Below are 16316 nucleotides of genomic sequence, written 5' to 3' on the forward strand. Positions count from 1 at the left end.
GCTAGGCCTTGATAAAAATAGCACAGCAAGTTCATGGTCATTTTTCATCAAAACAAGTTTATCCCAACACGAGCCTGAAAAATACGTCTATATGCCAAGTATTCCAGTTTTGAATAAACACACCTCTTTGGAAAAATCTTCACAATATCGTGAAAAAACATGTACAATTCAGTTTTTTTATTATTTTGGTCCCGAGAGCCATACAAAGATAAAAGTTTTGCTATGGCTTTAATTTGGTGGACCCTGAACCTTAACCGTACATATTTCACATGCATGATCAATTGGTTGTCTTCTTTGAAATTGAATACAGAACATTTTTGATTAATTGACATTAAATACAGAAGATGTTGGTTTGCTATAAAAGTTTGGATGCAAGGGAAATGGTTGGTGTGCTGACCTGTGTGGTCAAATAGTAAAATTGTCAGTAAGGGTAGTTTTAGAAATAATGACACAGTTTCATCAATATCAGTATTGCTCATTTTATTAATTCACAAGCAGTGTAGCAAACCGTTAGCTCAGCTAAATGTTGCTAAATACACACATAAATTAAAAAAATACACATGCATACATTGCAAAAATACAAAGTGGCACAGTACATGGACTCCGCTATAAACTCAGAAATGTACTTATTACAATTGACAACACAACAATGAGCTAAAACATCACTCCACATACAACAACCTACATTTAGTTTTTTCTGTGTGTGAAAGAGGACAGAACACAAGTATCAATACGGCAGCTTAAAACTCAACAGAAAGGCAAAGGGAAACACCAAAACATTTCAAAGAAATCAGTAAGTAATTATTATCATGTCGATTCTGTTGAAACATAACGTACATTACTGCAACAAATATTAAGGCACTTAACTTAAAATATGCTTTTTTGCTAATTAAAATTGTAAGTTGACTGAAATTTTACAGCAAAAAAGGTAAACCAGCAGATATCAGGGTGTTAAGTTGAAAACACATTAATCATAGTATGGGATGGTTACATAACTTCATAGGGTAGTCATCAGTGTCTCATGTGTTTTTTGTACCTTTTTAAAAATAATTAAATGTCTTTAACTCCTAAAATATCCTACTGAAAAGCATAGTATTTTAATAAAATCAATGCATTTTGTCCAAATATTTTTAAACAAATCATTCAACTTATAATTTCAAGTTACAAGAAATGAACTCCGGATTGTAAGTTCTGAAACTGATAACCAGCAAGTGACAAATACAACTATATACAAGAGCTGTGGAATAAAGATGAGCAGATTCCACTAAATTACATTTTGTTTTAACAGTTTTCACGGGAAAGGAAACAACATAAGAGCTACTTTGCAACTAGCTTTATTAAAGGGACTGCATGGTACACAAAAAACAAAGGAGAGGAGCGAACACTATTCAATAGACCAATCAATACAGAAGGCAACATGATTAAATGCATGATGTGATGAAATAACTCTGCAAACTAAGGGGTAGTCAAACCACATAGACCTGGTATAATAATGCCAAATGTATTGGCTGTACTTCACATGTGCTTGTTGGTCCTCCTCTCATATTTGTTTGGCGCCTAGTCTTCCTTTTTCTCTGGCAACACTTGGGTAACATCACCATTGCACGGTGCCTGTGGCTGCTCTTCCTGTCTGCCTGCACTGGGCAGGGAGACTGCGGTGATGGTGGCAGTCTGTGTCTCAGGAGCCTTTTCGCTGAGAGCTGCCTTGAGGCTGGCAGCAAAGAGATTGCTGCCCCCAGCTGCAGGAGCAGGAGCCCCGCTGGGCTCAGCTGCAGCTCCTTCAACAAGACCGGAGGCCCCAGGATCGCCCGGCTCAGACGCTCGAAGCCTCTTCATCAGGGTGGTCACTCTTACAGCTTTCTGTGAGTAATTAAAACAAATAGTGGGTTTCATTAATGTGGTATCATACAACACACTTTACTTTACTTGATTCTAATGGATGTTTTTGGGAAGGCCTCTGGCTGAGATAAATTATATTTTGAAAAGTATATTTGTTTCTATATATATGATGGTAGAGTCACTTGGTATCTCTCTCTCTTTCTCTCCGTCTCTTTTTCTATGATTACAACACATACTGCTGTCAGTCTGCCTCAGGGATAAATCATTAAAATCAAGTAAAATGTTCACACATGTTAAACTGCAGTTAAGTAGAATGACTTGTTGCAGCGCCGGATTATCATAGATTTTAATAGAAGTTAAATGGGTTACAGTATGTATATGTAATCAGTTTAAAAAAGTGGTAATGAAAGAAAAGTAGCAAACCAAGAGAATTTCCAAAGAACAGTAGGCTACAGTCCTACTTGCAGACTTGGGTCATGATAGTATCTATCAGTATTAAATAAATATTATGTCCAACACCTGTAATAATTAATGTTAAATAACCAACAATATATTGATAAATGAGATAGTTATACCTTCCATTTGGCTTTGGCGAAGTTCTTTTCTATTTGTGCACACACACCATCCTTGATGTTCTTGTCTGAGGCAGCATTTCCAGAAATCCTGACAAGAAAGAAACATTTTTTCATTATGATATTATATTTATTATATTTGTGTTACCTGCATAAAAAAAAGTGAATACATTGAAATGTGTCTAAATATTTGATTTAATTTTTTTTTTTTTTACCATTCATGTGCAATAGCTTCCTGTGCTGTCAATCGCTGGTCTTGGTCCACTTCCATCAGAGATGCCACTAAAGTTTTGGCTGAAAAAAAAAAAAAAGAAGCTGAAATTCAGTCTTTAAATACATCATCAATGACAGAAAAAAGCAGATTAATTTTCACTTTTGAATGACATTTTTAATAAACTGATTATCTCTTACCAGAGTCTGAAATGTCATCCCAGTATGGGGAATCAAATTCATAGTCGCCTGACAAAATCTTTAGGAAAAGATTCTTATCACGATCATCATCTTCATCGGCATCGTCATAGAAAGGTGGGTTTCCAGACAAACTGAGTTGGCAGAATGAGAGCATTACAGGTTTTTTGATAAAGTAAATTAAATGAACTTCACTATTTGATGAGTACTTACAGTATATACATGATGACACCGATGGCCCAACAGTCCACAGGTCGTCCATATTTCTGCCTTCCCACCACCTCAGGAGCTAACGGACAATAGGAACAAAGCTTGTTTTTACAGTAGGACTACAAACCTGTGAATTGAATTAAGCTAAAATGGTTTCATTTTTTATTGATCTTCTTTCTAGTTTTATGTTACTAACCAAGATATTCTGGAGTCCCACACGGGTCCTTGATGAATCCTTTTTCCAGTTTTGCCAACTGGAAGTCGCTGATAACAATTTTGGAGTGTTTCAAACGATTGAAGTACACCAAGTTCTCCAGCTGTATAAGTAAACAAATAAGTGTTTATCAAACTGGAACCCCCTTTTAAAGTGTTTTTCATACATATCATGTTTGGCCTGTGTTGAAATGCTTCAATGTTTCACTAGGTGTCAGCAGTGTGTACCTTCAGATTTCTGTGGACAATTTTCAGAGAGTGCAGGTAAGCTACAGCCTCCAACACCTGCCTCATAACATTGCTGGTGTCCCTCTCAGAGTAGTATCCTTGATCTAAGATCCAGTCGAATACCTCCCTGCCTGTAGCGCTAAAAGATGGTAGATCCAAATTTTGTACATGGCACATGTTGAGTTATAACACATGTTGAATAAAAAAAAAAATCAGTTTCATACAAGTTGAGAAATCAGTCAGTCTGTGCCAACATTTCTCTCAAGTGCATCTAATAATACTCACAGCTCCAGAAAAAGGAAGTACTCTTTCTTCGTTTCAAAAGCATCAACCAGCTGGAGGATGTTATGATGTTTCACCCTTTGAAAAGCAGGAAAAAGGGGAAAGAGAGCAATAGCACAGGAGGGAGAATTAGGGTATGTAGGTGGGACTAAAATGAACAACAAAATGTAGTTGATGAGTAATATATACAGTAAGCTCACACTATGTAATCATTTTAAGCTGTATTGTGTACAACATTCAGTACTGCAAAGTGGATTTGGAGTGCTTTGTGAGTACTGCAGCAGGACAGTGTAAGTGGGGTTGACTCAAAATAAACTGCAGTGCTCATGTTCATGTAAATAAAAGGAACATGTCATCCAGTCTAAGCTGTTGATTGTTTTTGGAAATTATCAAAGTTTTATGGCACAGAGGAATACAGTAAATCTAGATTTTGTTAAACATTCAATAGTTGTCAGTGGGATTCATCCATTATTGGTTTTGGTTCCTTGATATGATTTGTTGTAGTATGAATGTCTATAAATATCACAACCCTTACTTTTGAATAACTCTAAGAATGCAGATTGGTTTTGAGCTCCTGCACCGCACTTAGATTTGTCTTTGGCTTGACCTCAAGAAATATTTTTGCTGATCATTACTTTTTTCATCTCAGTTTCAGGAGAGTTTCTCAGAAATCTATTATAAGGAGCTTCAAACTTACATCTTTAAGATCATTATCTCATTCTTGGCCGCTTTCCTCACTTTCCTTCCGTCCTTTTTGTGGAACTTTTTACAGGTGGACATTTTCAAGGTGTTCCTATCCTTCGCTCGGAATATCTCACAAAACTCCTCCCTGTTGAAAAGAGGAAAGAAGAAACATACATCATATTTTGCGCAGATTTCTTGAAGTTCTTACTTATCAGCATAACAACGTAGCTGTACTCACGATTTAACAATTTGTCCGAGGTCATATTTGTCGGCCACATCTGAGGGATTGTTGTAATCCTTCTTCTGCCCGAGTGTCAGACAACCAAATGGCATGGCAGCTCGTGCCCTATAGCCAGGGAATGACCTGCCACAAGACAACCTGTGGAGTATTTGCAACATGTTAGATTAACCTGAGTAATACAGCATTATTTCAAAAAACGTGAATTTCCACAGTACAAAGTGTATCACACGGATGAGCAACTGAATAACCGAGCCGAGAGAGATGAGTGCTCATTACTGAATACCATAAACACATTTGACTGTATATTCAATATTGTAAATGCAGCAGAAAATGCTTTACAGAGAAATAAACAATTTTGTTAATGGCAATAATAGAAATGAAGAACACTGTTGCTCAGTTGTGGCCCTTAACATAAAATGAATGCAGTAAATCATTGAGTCATTTAGAGGGAGATGTTGGGGTGAATTATTATTTTTTTCTCTGAAACCTATTCAAAATTAGCAAATTAATTCAGATTACCATAATAGCACAACAACATTAAATTACATTTTCAAATAACATAATCTTCCTCAGTGAACTCTGCCAGACCAGCTTGTTTTATCCACTCTGCAGTGAGTCAGCTCTGTACTGCAGCGGCAGCATCTGTAGCATTATTCATCTGTTTGCTTTCTACTGAAGAGAATATTCAGATGGACCTGACCCTGTGCTGTTTCTGTGACTTTTGTCTACCTTTTTTATATTTCCAAAGTCGGGAAAGCTATTAACTCCATCTCTGGATGAACAATTGTGGACGAGATTTGTGTTTTAATTTCTGATAGCAAGCCAGTGAAAGATGAAGTTATAACTACTCTGAGTTATATTGACTTATCTACAGATTGGGTCACAATGTTCACATTTGTTGGGGTACGTTGTAACAAACAACTGATGGAAAACATTTTGTTTAATAAAGTCGGTATAACAACTAAATGAATTATAAACAACCATTTACACAATTGCTTAGTCATTGTCATTGGTACTAGGAATCGGTAAAGTATCAAACAAAATAAACCAGTGCAAGAACTACCAAAACTTTTCTGGATCCACACAACTGCAGTTAACTATACTTAACAGCAGAATAAACTAATAAATACACTCTCACTTGTTCCACTAACGACCAAGGTCACATAGCTGACTGTGTATCTGAACATAAGGAAGAATGAAGAACTGAAAGTGAATTATTGCATTCATTCCACATAGCATTTCTAACTGTAGACAACAACAAGCTATTACATTCACCCACATGTGTAAGGTATTGCAGCCTCAATAAATAGATAAACAGATACATAACTTAATAAGGAACACAAGCCTGTTGCTTTTTAATTCACTATAAGCACGGCAGGACTACCATGGACATAGGGTGATGAAACTCTTGCCTATTGCTAAACCAAATTTATCTGATTGCTTTTTAGGCCACATCAAAAATTCAATTAATAAGTTACTTTCTGACGTGTGTTCGTTTTTTAACGATACTTGTTATTTTCTGGCAATTAAATGCAGCAGGAAAGTTTACAACTTAAACACTAACACAATATACTACAACTTTAAATGAGGGTGACTTGAATAGCTGCAGCTGCACAGCAGAATACTAAACAAGTCCACCACTACCAGCTAAATATTACTGGCGAAATATGATGCTGAAGAGAAAAGAGACCCAGCTTTTTTGGCAAGACTTACAACAGAAATGGCAGACAGCACAGGAGAGTGGGAGTAAAGAAACTCTGACTGAGGTGCTGTCTGGAGCCTCAGTCAAGACCCTATCAGAGGCAGAGATTTATTCATGTCTTAGCATCCAGTAGTATCTTTAGTGCAATAAAAAGTGGTTTTATGAATATATAAAAACTGAATTTGAAGATGACAAATGTTTAAAAGATGATTTATTTATGCACTTTATTATTCGCAAACAACATTGCAGGAGGTGTCAGGGAGAAGATCTCATGTTTTGTGAATCAAGAGAGAGCCTTTAAGTTGAAGACAGTAGGCAGTAGAAGTAGGTAGTTGAAGACTGTGCAGTGTGCTACTGTCCACAAGGGGACTCATTACTCCTCAGATATCTGCTGTGAGGCTCATATAAAAAGTGTTACCTTATGTAAACTGCTTGGTTATTAAAAGAGAGTCCATTTCCATTGATGTTCCTCATTTTACCTTCTTTATTGATCCTGATTTAATGGAGCTAATCTCTCTTTGATCCATATACTGCAGGGCAAAACCATTATTCATGGAGTTTCTGATTCATTTGGATACAGTCCTATTGATTAACAGGGTATTGAAGTAGCTGTGATGCAGTTCTCTTTATTCCCCCCATACAGACAGATAACATTATCTACACAAATCACTGGAATATCAAGTCGCATCTATAAAACCTTATGTTTATGGGACTGAGAGAAATTATCTAACTATCACAACATTACCCTTCCTAATTTTGAAAAACATAAATTGTATAAAGTGTGTAATGATTTGCACAACCTCTATTTTATGCAACTTTAGCTGTGATCTCAAGGACAGGCATTTCATGCATTGACAAAAACACTGAGTAAAAACATCTTCTGCCGGAACGAGAAGTATACAGTACATTTAGATTCTATAGAATCTATCACTTGCCCCTAATGATACTAACATTTGCACTTAATCATGTTGGGGTGTCTGCCAGAGAAAAGGTTTTAAAAAGTGATAAACAAATTCATTTTAGCTAAAAGTTCCCTGCTGCATACAGTCCTTGCAGAAATCCAAAAGTGCTTCTCTATTCGTGCCATTTTGTTACAGCTACTGTTTAACACAAAAGTACTATTGATTTATATTTTTGATATGAGGGCACAGTAACACACATTTATTAAAAAAAATCCATAAGGTGTTGTATTTAACTTTGGTCCTGTAATCCAAAATATAACAGAACAGAAAGTAATAACCAAGATTTGCCCAGGGGGAGGTTTACTTTTTGGTTGTTTTGCAGATGGTGAGCTCAAGCCTCTCCCTCTGATGTCTGTCAGTCATAAGACTCTCTTCTATGTTCAAAATGCTTCTTCTCTTTCTCCTTGATTTTAAACATGAGCTGGAGCCAACAATGTCTTGTTCATTGTATGATTTATTGAAATGAGGATTTATTAATTATATTTTATGTCATTTTAAGCACAATCTACCAGTGTTTATAAGACCTATTTTTTGTGAAAGTTCGATCCCATGCCACTCACACTAAATACCTTGGTTCATTCAAACATTTGTTATATTAAACAAAGAAACATGTATAAAAAACATTATCCTCTAAGAGAAGAGATGATTTATGACAGATTTAGCTATTATGTTCATCTTCCATCTTGTTTAAGTGCATTTGGAGGTCAACTTGAAAAGACAAAAATATCAACTCTTTTCTAATCAGACAGTATCTTAATTGTTTAAGTTCATATCAGACAATCTTTGTAACTCAGGGCAGTATCTTTTTCTGAAGTACGCAGGAGAAGCACAATTCCCAGATTGAGTAAAGAGACGTAGCTACTTAAACAGAGAGCAAATCAGTTTGGCTCTGTAGCCCAAACCATGATGTATTTCAGAGAATAAGTCAATTGCTTGATGGAAATGGCATACAATAGCATGTCCAAAAGAGGTCACATAACCAAAATGTCATCTTGAACGGGCAAATAATTGCAAAAATAATCACATGAATAAATAACTATGTTGCAAAGGAGATCGAGAGTCGCAATGCCCTGAGACAATTAGATTGAATTGCTATACCTCCCAATGAATCATATCCTCTCATCTTGTTCTCAAAAGCTTGACTCAAAGCGTCACAGTGCACCAAATACTAAAGACTGAGTATGATAATGTAGACTGTATTTTGTGTGCACTTGACCACCCCCCAACTCGAAATCATCTTGGAGATAAAAGGCTGTTCTCCTTCACGGGAGAAGATAAAGATACAAGGCACTTGATTATTGCTGAATCAGGGCTCTTTCATCCTTGCCTTTTGAAAGATCTGAACGAAGGGCTCTTCATTAGTGGGAATGTAAACGCTGCGTCAGATTCAGACTGATGCAGAGCTCGACACTGAGAGAACTTAAATGTAGACACCCTTGGGGGACGATGACAAAGGCAGAGCTGTTTGCATTTAATAAACATTAAATCAGTGTCTCATTTATTTTACAGTCGCATAAAGGTTAGTAAAGGTAAAACCTATTAGACAGACTTATTTCAGGTCATAAAGGCTAACATATATATATACTAAAAGAGTATTTCTGTTTTATTCAAATGTGAAGTAAAAATTAAAGATATTTTAATTAATTTAATTAATAATAATTTAGAAAAAACAAGGATGATGGATTCACTCTATGTTCAAACAGTTCCAGTACAATACTGATGAGCCTGAGGGGGATTGTTATAACTCTAATATTTGTCACACTATCACCTCTCAGAAACTGTTGGTTGAGTTTTAACACATTAAGGACATGGCATCTGTTTTACACATTTGCTGGATTGTGAAAAAACTAGGATATATTAAGACATTTTGGACAATGATCATGCAGTTCAAAATAACAGCAATGAGATTGAAGACTCCAATTAAAATCTCCTACATCCTCATTGCGTTGGAAAAAACACAAGACAAGGGTCTTTCAAATGTACAACCTCACAGTTCTGGCTGTTGCAGATATATATAAGGCTTTGCCAAAAGGAAAACATTATAACTTAGGTTTAAAACACATCAGACACTTATTCTCAAGCTTTTCTGAAGGATACATTTTGGCTTCCTGTCCTGGCATTCAATAACATACCAATTGGCCAAACAGAGGTGCTAGATTTACATTTCACATATTACAAGTCTTAATTTAGAGCTGGGTGACATGCATCTACTGCCACATTTGAATACATGTGTTTGATGATTAGATTCATGTTCAACCTACTGAAGTGCACAGTCTGGAAAATATCATATCATTCCTAATTTCCAAATTCCCATAAATACTGTTTTAAAGTCAGACTCACATTGACACTGTAATCCAGCTGGAGTGCTTGCTAGCATTTTAACACTATAACTGATGCCTGCCGAGTCGTGCTTAGGATCTGAGATGATGATTTTCCCTAAAGTGTCTGCTGATCTCTGCAGATATCATTTAATGTTGCCCTCTTGCAGTGTTATAGGTTTTAACACACTTTACACAAGTATCCAAGGTGAAGCATACAACCGTGTGTAGGGGAATATTTATGAAGTTTCAACTAAAATGTCTCTAGCTCCTTCTGAACACAGTGAGAAGTGAGACTACAAGCTTCTGTTGAATCACTGAATGATGATTTAGTCTAAACTGAACTCAGTGCAACTCATTGCAGAGCTCAGATGTTTTGGTCAAAGAGAAGTCACGCAGCGGCATGCAGAGAGCCGTGGGTTTGGCCACAGCCGAGCCTCTTTAAAAGCAGCGACCTTGTGACAGGAGGCTGATGGTGCTGGTGGAGATGTTTGAGCCACATTTAATAGGCCTGTTCTTCCTCATTTATGGCCTAAATGTTGCTCTTACTCACTGTGAACACAAAGAAGCTACTTCTTATTTCCAAGGACATTACGTCAGACTTGAACAGAAGCAAGGTATTGTGTTTGTTTTTCTCGAAGTCCAAGGCGAGACTAAAGATTTTGATGCGTATGAACCATTCATCTCTTCTTCGGGCATCACTGGCCCATCTGACCAGTTTCTTCAGATGTTGTTTTGTTGCCATGGTCACCGAGTGCTACAGTATGCACTGTGGTTATGTCTGTGCAGAACATCTCTCTGCATACTCATCGACATTACTGCGAATCACTGCCGAAACTCCATTGACCTGAGCTCAAACACAGTTTATAAAAGAAAACCCAGAATCATAACCAAATAATAACAAAAAAATACCATGTCACCCTCAAAACCACTCTGACATTTAATTAAGTTAAATTAACTGAATGCAAAATGACACACACCACAACCAAAGAAACACATTCACTGCAGTAAAAACGTATACATAAAAAAAGGCTCGCACTCTATGACCAAAAAATGTGACGACTGTGAAAAAGTTTGTGGCAGAATTTCTAAAATGAAAAGCATGCAGAAGCTTACTGATCCTAAAGTATTGTTTAATATACTAGCTATACGTAAAAAGGCCACGTATGCTTCCAAAAGCATTATCTTGTGTCAAGAAAAACTCTTGTTTTCAGCTTTCAGTGCCAAGAGCAGAAGGTATCCAACACAATATCCCTTCTCATGACACTTCACTGTCACCTGCGTCAAACCAACAGGCGGTGCATCAGGGTTCTCCAAACTTTTTGCACAGTTTACATGAAGTCTATACAAGCCTTATGATGCAATGTGATTGATACAGATGTTTCCAACACTGAAGCCATTGCAAGGAGGAGGACAGTAGAGGACAGGCAGCTTCACTGTCCTGACCTGTCACAGCACCACTTATTTTAGGGTGTCTGAAGTGGCGACTTTCAGACAGTGGCATTGGCAAAGTAAGTTGGCTTTGCAATCACAAGCTCCTTTGGTGTAAATCATACTGTATGAAATAGGTGTGAACTGATGACAAATAATGACAAGGAGGCAGGGACAACGCGAGACTGTGAAATGTGAAGAGATGCTGCAGTCTGAGAACATGAGCAGCATGCCCTATGTAAATCTGAAGCACAGTTTGAGCAAGTCTTTATGAACTAAAGCACATATTATGAATGGACTTGTTAAGCGTATCGTAATGAGCAGAAGTATGCGTTAACGGTAACAGCAATTTCAGTGTGGAAATGACAACCTTACAGCTCAAGCAGCTTAACAGTTTGAATAAACAGTATTTGTGCATCATCCATGTATGAGTGATGTTGGAGAAAACTCTGCTGCAGGTTTATTAAACCTCACGCGCACGTGATATTTCAACCAAAATGTAAACATATCCGCAAAAGTTTTCGAAACAAATACTGCGTCCATTATTACGCGAGGACGCGAGGTCGCCAGGACGACTTTACTAAATTAAAATGTTTAAATGTTAAACCTTCCGCGACATTCTCCACTTCTCGCGCTTAGCACATCTGTGCTTTGCAATCTATTGACGGTAAATCAAACATTATGCAAATTGCGTTTCACTTACCTTCAGTTAGGTAAACTGGTAGGATAATGCAATCCAATCCACTGTTTAATATTTTAATATTTTCCCTGTTGCAGCTTCACTTTTTCTTCCACTGATTTTACAGCCAGCCTGGTTGCAGACAGATTTAGGATCCTCTAGCATTTCCAACAAGTCAGCTTGTTCACGGGAGTATTACGTGAACGTGTGATGGTAGCAGCAGACTATGATGCAGGAAGGAGGGGTGTGTGGTTTTGTCCGCGCGCGTCTGTGTCTCTGTGTGTGTCTGTGTGTATGTGTGCATTAGTGCAGCAAATGTTTGATAACAGTTTCATTATTTTCAATGCTTTGAACGATAACATAGCAGGATACATTTGTTCTCAAAATCCATCCGGAAGTTGGTGCCAGAACGAGGCCATCTGATCCCAGAATAAGAACGGGTTCCATCTCTTAAAAAACATTCTCCTTGCACACTTGCAGTCTCCACCTCTGATGGTCTAGTAAATAACACATACAACTGTGGTCATGGGTTTGTTTGTTTACCTGTTTTGGATATCAGTTACTGATTCCCTTTCATATTACAGACATGTTTTTATGTTTTAGTTTTTAATGTAGTGCAACCTGTGGAAAAAACTAAGCAATGTTTTGTCTCTTTTTGCAGTGTTTGGGTCAATATCCTGGAGTGAGAAAGAATTAAGGGAGAAACAAAGTTAAAACTGTAATTATCAATGAACTCCTGGAGCCGACCTGAACTCCTAACATGTTGGTCTTGAAATAAACGCTTTTTTGAAGTGAGTAATATGGATTTTATGCTGTTAACGTGTGTTTACAATCTCCAAAGTTACCTGCCCACCACTAAATTATATCATATAATATTAACATACTCTTATGTGAGGATGTTGCATCTGAGCACTTTCGAGAGAGAAAACTGAACTGCATTGGTAGCACTTTGCAAAAATGTACAGGTATGGAGAGGATTTGCAAGGATTTTAGATGGTAGGCAGACTCTCTAGCATCAGTTTATGTAACATGAGTGTGTCTCTCCTAAAATGAGTAATGCCGCTAAAAGGCCATTGGGATAACAGGAAAGAGAGTGGTGGAGCATCTTTAACCTGCTCCCCACCTACCAACAAAACCACCTACTCTCTGTTTTCTGACTCCCGGTATTACATGGCTTTTCAGGACTCTGGTTGTTTTAGCAATACAGATTGTGTTGTATCACACATCTGAATCCTTACAATCCCTTACATCACTGTCATTATTTTAGAGGAGTATGTTTATAAACCACCCTTTCAATCATGCGCTGTAGGAGGGAGTCAGTCACAGCTGTCTTAGATTAAGTCTGAACATGTCTTTTAGATATCAGCCTGAAATGGGATTACTTGAGTTAAAAGACATATTTTAAATTGAAGGGTAAAAGTATAGTGACACAATTGCAAAAGTAGAATTACAGTGTTTATTCACCAAAAACAGTAACACAAATAGTTCTCAGGTACACCCTGATGGATGTTCTTCAGATAAAAGGTGAGGCATCTTGATCTTGAGAGCTACATGCACAAATATGTTAACACAAGCCAAAAAATGACAGCAGTCATTCAACAGTCTCTGCATTGTTGTGGGACTCTTAAAATGTTCAAAATCTGCCTGAACTCCACACTCACGTGTTTATGTTCTCATATCTGTATGTCCATGCGCCTGATACTGAATTGACATTCACATCTACAATTTTGACGTGTTGTCACCATAGTAACAGCCTCTTCAGGGACACAGATAATGCAGTGTTTCAAGCCATTTGAGAGAAGATGCAATACAAAGTCATTTTACACAAAACAATCTCACAGAGAAGATCCCTAAACCAACACTGAGGATCATTTTCTCTGAGGCTATTTGTAATACCACCGTTATTGTTTATTTAAAATAAAAAATGCTATAGGATTGTATGCCTTTAGATTACACATTACCTTTATTATAACTTTTGTGGATCTTCTATTGCAATTTAATTACAACGTTTTTTATTACTTAATCTGTTTTATCTTTTTACATTGTCACAGTCACTTGAATTGTCAGTCATTTGAAACTAGACTTATTGTTTGACCAGTCAGCTGTGTGGCACATGATAAACTGTAGCTGTTTAGGTGGTTCAATAGGCAGGATCCATATACTGCACAGTATTCAGTTATTAGTCATTGCTTGAGTTATTTTTTTTACCATATTTATTTCAATGGACATAAAAATATTTTTTAAAAAAGAAAATATTTTCTCTGCGCCTCGTAACAATAACAGTGCCTCCCATACCCCGTGCAGTATATTCCTCTAATATGATTGGTATCAGTTGTGATTATCCACAAGAAAAGCTTTTCAGCCTGTCATACAGTTGAAGCAGACGCAAAAGTGGAATCTGCGTCACAAAGCTCGCAGGCAGTACCTCACTGTGCTTCTCAGAAACTACTCAATGCTCTGCTCATTCTTATGTTACCATGGCTGCATCTAGTTAATCCAGCATTTGTAAGTCTATGAATGGGAGAATATGTGCTATGTTATCAGATTACTTTGATGTTTTTACAGGTTGAGGGGGAAATGACAAAAAGAACGTTGTACCTTAGAAGCTCTAATTTTGATGATACATTTCCTCGTTAATTCTCTCTAAGAAGGCAGATGCTTTTAAGTGTACTGTTAAATGTAAGTGAGGCAATGTATATGTATAGGAATATTGTCGAAATGGTTGAGTTGATCTTGAAAGAAAAAAAAGTAATTACCAAAGTCCCACAATGTCATTCGATCTGCAGGCTCAAAATAGGATTTTCTCAAATATTTTGTTTAAATCATATTCTGATCAAAATGTGTTTTTTTCCACAGTCCTATACTCAAGCTTGTGAAAGATGAGTCAACTTATAGTTCAACTAAGTTGTCATAGAAACCAAAACCAATAGTCATGGGGTTTGTGATGGAAACCTTTGAAGGGATGAAGGCATGCTTCTCACATGCATCAGCGGAGACCTTGACAGCACTTTCTGAGGACATTCAAAAGGTTTCCTATAGACTTGCTATCAATGCCAAAGATTATAGCCCAAAGCGTGAATGAATACAAATAATAATGGCTGAATCAGAAAATACATATCAAAATATTAACAACATCTTTGGGAATTAATTGTGGATATATAGAAAGGTTTATAATACACCTTCTGCGATTCTTTGCATTTACTGTCACAGAATTTAAGCTTTTCTTATATGCAAGTAAAATAAGTCGAGAAACTGAGTGTTATTTCAGAATACAAGCATTTATTTGTATCTTTGTGCAACCTGTGCTGCTTGCTTGAGTTGTTTGTCATGCATTTCAATCTCAGTTTACTGTATGTCAACTTTTAACAATACATTTTACCTAAGAAAAAGTCCCTGTTAAAACTGTTGATAGTGTGCTCTGTTGGTTATCTGACTAATAACACTGACACTGTGACCAGAAAGATAAACAATATTTAAAATGGTGTGAAGAACAAGAGATCAAAAATATGGCAGAATCTTTCGACAAAAAATAGTTACAATATTGAGGTAAGTGAAATAATCTTTTTTTGTTTTCTCTTGGGTGGATTCGGGAGTAAACCAATTCGATAGTAGGAGAAGTCTTGGATTTTGACTGTGTTTGCGTCCGTACAGGGAGGGAGGCACAGTGACACAGATGATACCCTCACACTTCAAGCAGAACATTTGGTACTCTTTGAGGTTACCATAGCTACCACAACACAGCGAGACCGGATGTCCATAATGGTGATCAGCTTGTCACTGGTGGTGCATCTGTGGTTTCTATGTCAAAGCAAGCAGTCCACAACAATCCATTTCAGAGTGAAGAGGAATGAGGTAATTTGTAAAATATCGTATGTCACGCTGGTCTCCAAACTTTAATTTAAAGTCACATCGAAAAGAAAACATTTAAATTGAAACTTACTATGGCACATTGTTGTATTGCTTCATGCTCTTGGGACAAAGCAGCATCAGTAAATAAATAAACATCCTTTAAAGGTTTATATCCTTGTAATTACTGTGTTCTCTCTGCTTACGTGGAAAGGCAATTTATCGCTGATTTGTCTTGTGCTAATTCAAAGTTTATGAGGGCTGCCTTTGGGTCTGCACCGCCACTTAACCAATTTTATAAACAGTGGGTTTCTCCTTCCTAATTGCTGCAGGATAGCTGATGCAGAACTATTACGCTTCATACACTGTTTCATATCCGCAGTTATTCATTTAAAACAGCTTTAGCAGGTTGGATATACTCGACAATGACGATGGATTATTTTTCTCTAAAACATGATGACTTGAAGTACCATTTTATTATAAAACAGGAAGGAACATGTAGTTTGTTTTCATACAGGAAGCAGATATGTGTTGTTAATCATATTGATGAAATAAGTAAGACCTAAACACTATATATATACTGCAAATTTCTAAAGCGAAAACAAATCTTTAATTAATAAATAATCAACATTTTGTATGTCCCTCAAAGGTTTTTCTAAATACTTACTTAAAATAACATTACTTGTTTCTTGCAGGGACTG

At 36.8% G+C, this 16316-nt stretch overlaps 1 protein-coding gene across 1 annotated transcript; it reads right to left on the bottom strand.

Moving 5' to 3' along the window:
• Positions 1–463: 463 nt before the first annotated feature.
• Positions 464–12072, bottom strand: LOC117548096 (caM kinase-like vesicle-associated protein). Its single transcript, XM_034219124.1, has 11 exons — positions 11794–12072; positions 4675–4815; positions 4450–4581; positions 3756–3830; positions 3471–3609; positions 3226–3346; positions 3033–3108; positions 2823–2953; positions 2627–2705; positions 2415–2502; positions 464–1860 (listed from the first exon to the last, which is right to left on the bottom strand). Exons 2-11 carry the CDS (start codon positions 4767–4769, stop codon positions 1558–1560), a joined length of 1239 nt encoding a protein of 412 aa, XP_034075015.1. The 5' UTR covers positions 4770–4815; positions 11794–12072; the 3' UTR covers positions 464–1557.
• Between the last annotated feature and the right edge of the window lie 4244 nt (positions 12073–16316).

The sequence above is a fragment of the Gymnodraco acuticeps genome, unplaced genomic scaffold (genome assembly GCF_902827175.1).
Source record: "Gymnodraco acuticeps unplaced genomic scaffold, fGymAcu1.1, whole genome shotgun sequence".
Taxonomy (NCBI): domain Eukaryota; kingdom Metazoa; phylum Chordata; class Actinopteri; order Perciformes; family Bathydraconidae; genus Gymnodraco; species Gymnodraco acuticeps.

Bases quoted from the DNA above. Each gene is read 5' to 3' on its own strand.
- LOC117548096 (XM_034219124.1), bottom strand. From the start codon at position 4,769: ATGCCATTTGGTTGTCTGACACTCGGGCAGAAGAAGGATTACAACAAT. The intron at 3,831-4,449 runs GTAAGTTTGAAG...TGCTTTTCAAAG, and splicing joins GAGATAATGATCTTAAAGAT to GGTGAAACATCATAACATCC. The intron at 3,610-3,755 runs GTGAGTATTATT...ACCATCTTTTAG, and splicing joins TACTTCCTTTTTCTGGAGCT to CGCTACAGGCAGGGAGGTAT.